Here is a 4,794-nt window from a genome sequence, read left to right as displayed (position 1 = left end):
ATTTATTTAATATATTAAAGAAATTAAATAAATGTTTTAAACGTTTTAACTAAAATTAAATTGAGTTAAAAATTAGATTAAAAATATATATTAAATATGAATTTAATTACTAAATATAATTACTATTTCTTTCTAATAGGTGACATTCACATGTATACGTGTAGTGGCTGACATCACATATAAATCCAAAATAATTAAGTGCTATAAAATGTCACACACTCCATCTGGAAAAAATAATCAAACACTTCAGTATATCCTTAACATAATCACATCGTCTGCTAAAGCGTTTTTTCTTCACTCCATTTCTATATTCTGCAAATTTCCGCACCTTGCTATGGATGAGAGGATGATAGGTGCTGCACAAACAGGAGACATAAACATCTTGTATGAGTTAATTCTGAATGATCCATATGTTTTTCAGCGTATCGATGATGTACCTTTTTTCCATACTCCTTTGCATGTAGCAGCCTCTGCAGGGCATATTGATTTTATGATGGAGATGATCAACTTAAAGCCATCGTTTGCAAGAAAGCTAAACCAAGCTGGGTTTAGCCCCATGCACTTGGCTCTGCAAAATCAACACACTCAAGCAGTGCTTCGACTCCTCAGGTTTGATGAAGGCCTTGTTCGTGTCAAAGGGCGGGAGGGCTTCACTCCTTTGCATCATGTGGTTCAAAATGGAAATGTTGATTTTTTGATCAAGTTCCTTGAGGTTTGCCCCGAGGCTATTGAAGATGTGACTGTTCGAGATGAGACGGTTTTCCATCTTGCCGTAAAAAATGACAGGTTTGAAGCTTTCCAAGTCTTGGTGGGGTGGCTTATAAGGAGCCGCCATAAAGCTGCCAACCGTTGGGAGAAAGAACTACTGAGTTGGGCAGACATTGATGGCAACACTGTTTTACATGTCGCTGCTATCAGAAACAGACCTCAGGTATGATAATTTTGCTAGTGAAATTATTTATGTATATATATATACTCAAAGGTTACTCTTGTATGAATATTCTAATTAACAGGTGGTAAAAGTACTGCTGGAACGCTTGTGTGGTGACCATATCAATGCCAAAAATGCGGAGGGATTGACTGCACTTGATATCCCATCACAATACCCATTGGTTGAAGGGAAAGTGGACTATAAGGCGTCCATTAAAGACATGATAAGCAAAGCAGGAGGTTTGAGTGGTTCCTCGCTTCCCAAAACCTCAGTCCACATCGAATCTTTAAAAGGAAAGGTGTCAGTTCTTCAAAAATTTGCAACAATGGCAAGTCGTGGAAAGAAGGGAATCCCACATGAGATGCGTAACACATTTTTAGTGGTCACAGTGCTAATTATAACAGCCACATACACTGCCACTTTGAACCCTCCAAAGCAGCCTGATACCATTTCAAATTCCCGGAATTTCCATCTCAGGTATGACGCATCTGTAGGTTCAACCAGCACTGGACCCGCACCAACTCCTCCACCCGCTGAAGAAGAAAAATTTAAAAATATACTAGACGTGTCCACAATGTTTTGGTTATACAACACTTTAACTTTTTGGGCAGCAACTGTTTTAACGGCCTATCTCCTACCCAGCCGTTCAATCTGCTTGTTTATTCTCATAACACTTTCCTTGTTTGGGACCTGTTACATGCTTTTAGTTGCTGTTTCCATACGGACACTCGCACTTGAGTATTTGTTCTCTCTTTCGACTCCTGGATCCGTTTCCTATCCTCGTCTCAGCATTGCTAATTACTGCTTGGCAACGGTACTGGCTCTCGTGACGTTATACAGGACATCCTATTATATGCTATACAGGTTTGTACCCAAAAGAAGGTTCTTCCTCCTCCTACAAGTCGTTTCCCTTTGCATCTTTGCTGGTATTCTTGTTCCAGCTATCCTAAATTCCGAGACAATATTGGAGATTACCGAATACGGAATGTAGATTGACAAACGAAACTTGTTTAAATGAGTCAATTAGACTATCATTGTAGGGTTGGATGCTGATATTAGTGTTTTGGATTTAGAAGTTAATAATGCTCCTGGCTTTATAGGCTGATGACCATGAGCAATATGTGATTGTAGAGTCGGTTCAGATTGAAAAGAATAGACATTTTGGTGAGCTCTGATTTCTAGTTGTTGAATGGGGGAAAGACTTTCTGATGGGGATGGTGGTAAGTGTTTCAAATTTCCCTTTGTGGTCAATGTTTATGGGTTGAACTATTTTTTTCACTCGTTATTTTTGTGTTTGAATTGAGATTTGTTGATATTGTGGATTGATGAATGATTCTGGTTGTTACATTTAAATTTAAGTTAGAATTTTGTACAATTTGGTGATTGAAAATTTTTATTAGCTAAGATGGATCCATCGTGCCAAGTTTTTTCCTTTTTTTTTTTTTAAATAAAATTAGAAAGAGGCAAAAGCCTTAACAACAACTAATTACCCACAAACGAACAGAGGCGCTAGGGCAAAGAACCAGCAATATAATCACATAGTGTAGTTGAAGTTGAGAGAGCATTTCCAGGTGGCTCTCGTAGTAAACTTAGATCAAAGCCGGAGCCAGATCCCGTATGGGCCAAGAAATCTGAAACAAGATTTCTTTCTCTGTAAATATGCTAAATTCGGATCTCCCGATCATGACCATAAAGTTCCTTCATAAATAAAATGGATATGATTGCTTAAAAGTGTCATTAAAGGCACTTAATTAGCCACACAATTAAAGGAAATACTAAAACACACATACACATAAAGGATAACTTCTCCATTTTATCTTTACCAACATGAAGATTCAAAAGGTGTAATACTTAGGGGTGATTGTTCGATTGAATCGAGTAAAAATTTTGAATTCATCTATAGATGAGTCTTACGTCAAATCCCATTAGATTCATGTTTTTATTGATAAGTTTGCATAAAAAGATTAAAATACTTTCGAATAATATTAATTATTTTAAATATGAAAAGATGTTTTCGTAATTCCCTAATCGAATTGATGTCCAATTGATTAGAGACACCAATTCAATTAGAATTGAACAAAAGAGATTTTGTTTTTGAATTGATTTTTATTTTATGATTTCAACAAGTTATAATATTTGATTAAATTAAATAACTAAAATGGTTATAATTTTAATATTTATACTAAAAAAATTTAAATGGTATTCAAGATTACAGTCCGACATTATTTCAATGAAAGCAACAAGAGAAGAGTATTAAAAAGTAAAAAAGAAGAAAGACTAGCAGTAAAGATTAGCTTTATCGTTCTGCATACACCTGCAGGTTTGGATAAGCATGAATTTGACCATCGTCATGTGGAAACTGAAAAATATAGCTCACAATTCTTTTAATAATTTTTAATTTTCAAAATCTTTTATTCACTCTTTTACTGGATGTGTAATAAATAATTTTTTTAATATAACTCGTGCGAATAAAGAAATTATTAAAATTTTATTTTTCATTTTTCTTAATCTCTAAATCCCAAATTTTATATATAATGGGTAAGATCGATAAAAAAGATAATGTAATCTAAAATTTTACATTTCTCCTTAAGTGATACCTATATATGAAGAGTTTGTGTGCTCTCTCGAGAGATGATACTTCGTACAGATGAATAAGTTGTCTCGGTTAATTTACTCACAAATCCAAATAATGCAGGACAAGAACAAGTGAAGAAAACAAAATAGGTGCAATTGATCCATTACCACAGACAGTAAAAAGTATGTGTAGGGCATGCCATTGCCTCCCAATTATTGGATATTCCTTACTGTTTTTCTCCTTCATTATTGTAGCCAATTCCACCATATGAGGAGCAACCCATTCTCAACTTTCTTAATTACACAAGGCCTTCATTTATTTATTTATTTACGAGTGTGAGTGCAATACTTAAACGTTGTTGGATAAATAGAAAAATTAAATATTAAAAAGTTAAGTTTTTGAGAATTAAATTTAAAATATATTTATATATCATTTAAAATTTATTTCGAAATATAATTATACTATTTATTAAATGTAATTTTAATTTTAAAGATAAAATATAAAGGATAATGGTAAAAATTAAAATAAAATAAAAATTCTACATTAACCCTATATTTGGATAAATATAATTAAAGGAGAGAAAATGGGGAAAGATTAAAGAATGAAAGGATTTATTAACCATTAATTTACCAATAAATGCAAAAAATAAAAAATTTACCTGCATACGCTAATTGTAGGAAAAATTACGGAATTTTTTTAAAAACAGTTAATCGAAATTTGTATTTTTTGGTTAAAATAAATATTACATAAATAAAAATAATTTGATAAGGTTCATTTGATTGAATTATCCGAATTAACTGAATTAAAAATACATATAATTGTGTTATTAATTATTAAATTCAGTTAATTACCCAATTTCAAATCGAATTAACCGACAACCGAATTTTCAAAAAAATCATTAATCGGCCTCCGACCGAATTAGATTAATTGACCGACCGATTAACCGAATTAGATTGGTTCAAATGATTAATTCGATTTTAACTGAAATTTGAACACCCCTACATTAAAGTGCTAACTTTGTTTAGAAATTACTAAAATAATATTTATGTATTTAATTTTTTATATGTTAGGTTAAATTGTAAGGATAGCCCTGGATTCTCAGTTTGTGTAGATTTGGTTTCTCTACTTTTATTTGCTCAAAATTGATCTTTCTACTTTTCAATTTGCTCATTTTCAACCCCTTTGTTCATTTTTCTATTAACTCTGTTAAAAATTAGATACAATAACAAATTTGACCCCTATTCTTTTTATTTTTTGCTTTAATTATTAAAAGTTTTAAAAATTAAAA

General features: G+C 32.2%; 1 protein-coding gene across 1 annotated transcript; it reads left to right on the top strand.

The window, feature by feature from the left end:
• The first annotated feature begins 228 nt into the window (after nt 1-228).
• LOC105777621 (ankyrin repeat-containing protein BDA1) lies at nt 229-2,335 on the top strand. The gene is made up of 2 exons (XM_012600974.2): nt 229-931; nt 1,014-2,335. Exons 1-2 carry the CDS (start codon nt 335-337, stop codon nt 1,920-1,922), a joined length of 1,506 nt encoding a protein of 501 aa, XP_012456428.1. The 5' UTR covers nt 229-334; the 3' UTR covers nt 1,923-2,335.
• Nucleotides 2,336-4,794: the final 2,459 nt, after the last annotated feature.

This window comes from Gossypium raimondii, chromosome 10 (assembly GCF_025698545.1).
Source record: "Gossypium raimondii isolate GPD5lz chromosome 10, ASM2569854v1, whole genome shotgun sequence".
In the NCBI taxonomy this organism is placed as follows: Eukaryota; Viridiplantae; Streptophyta; class Magnoliopsida; order Malvales; family Malvaceae; genus Gossypium; species Gossypium raimondii.
The sequence above is the reverse complement of the archived record's forward strand: the minus strand, read 5'-3'. Positions and strand labels throughout refer to the sequence as shown.

Coding starts and splice junctions, on each gene's coding strand:
- LOC105777621 (XM_012600974.2), top strand. CDS start 335: ATGGATGAGAGGATGATAGGTGCTGCACAAACAGGAGACATAAACATC. Junction 932..1,013: donor CTATCAGAAACAGACCTCAG/GTATGATAATTT, acceptor TCTAATTAACAG/GTGGTAAAAGTACTGCTGGA.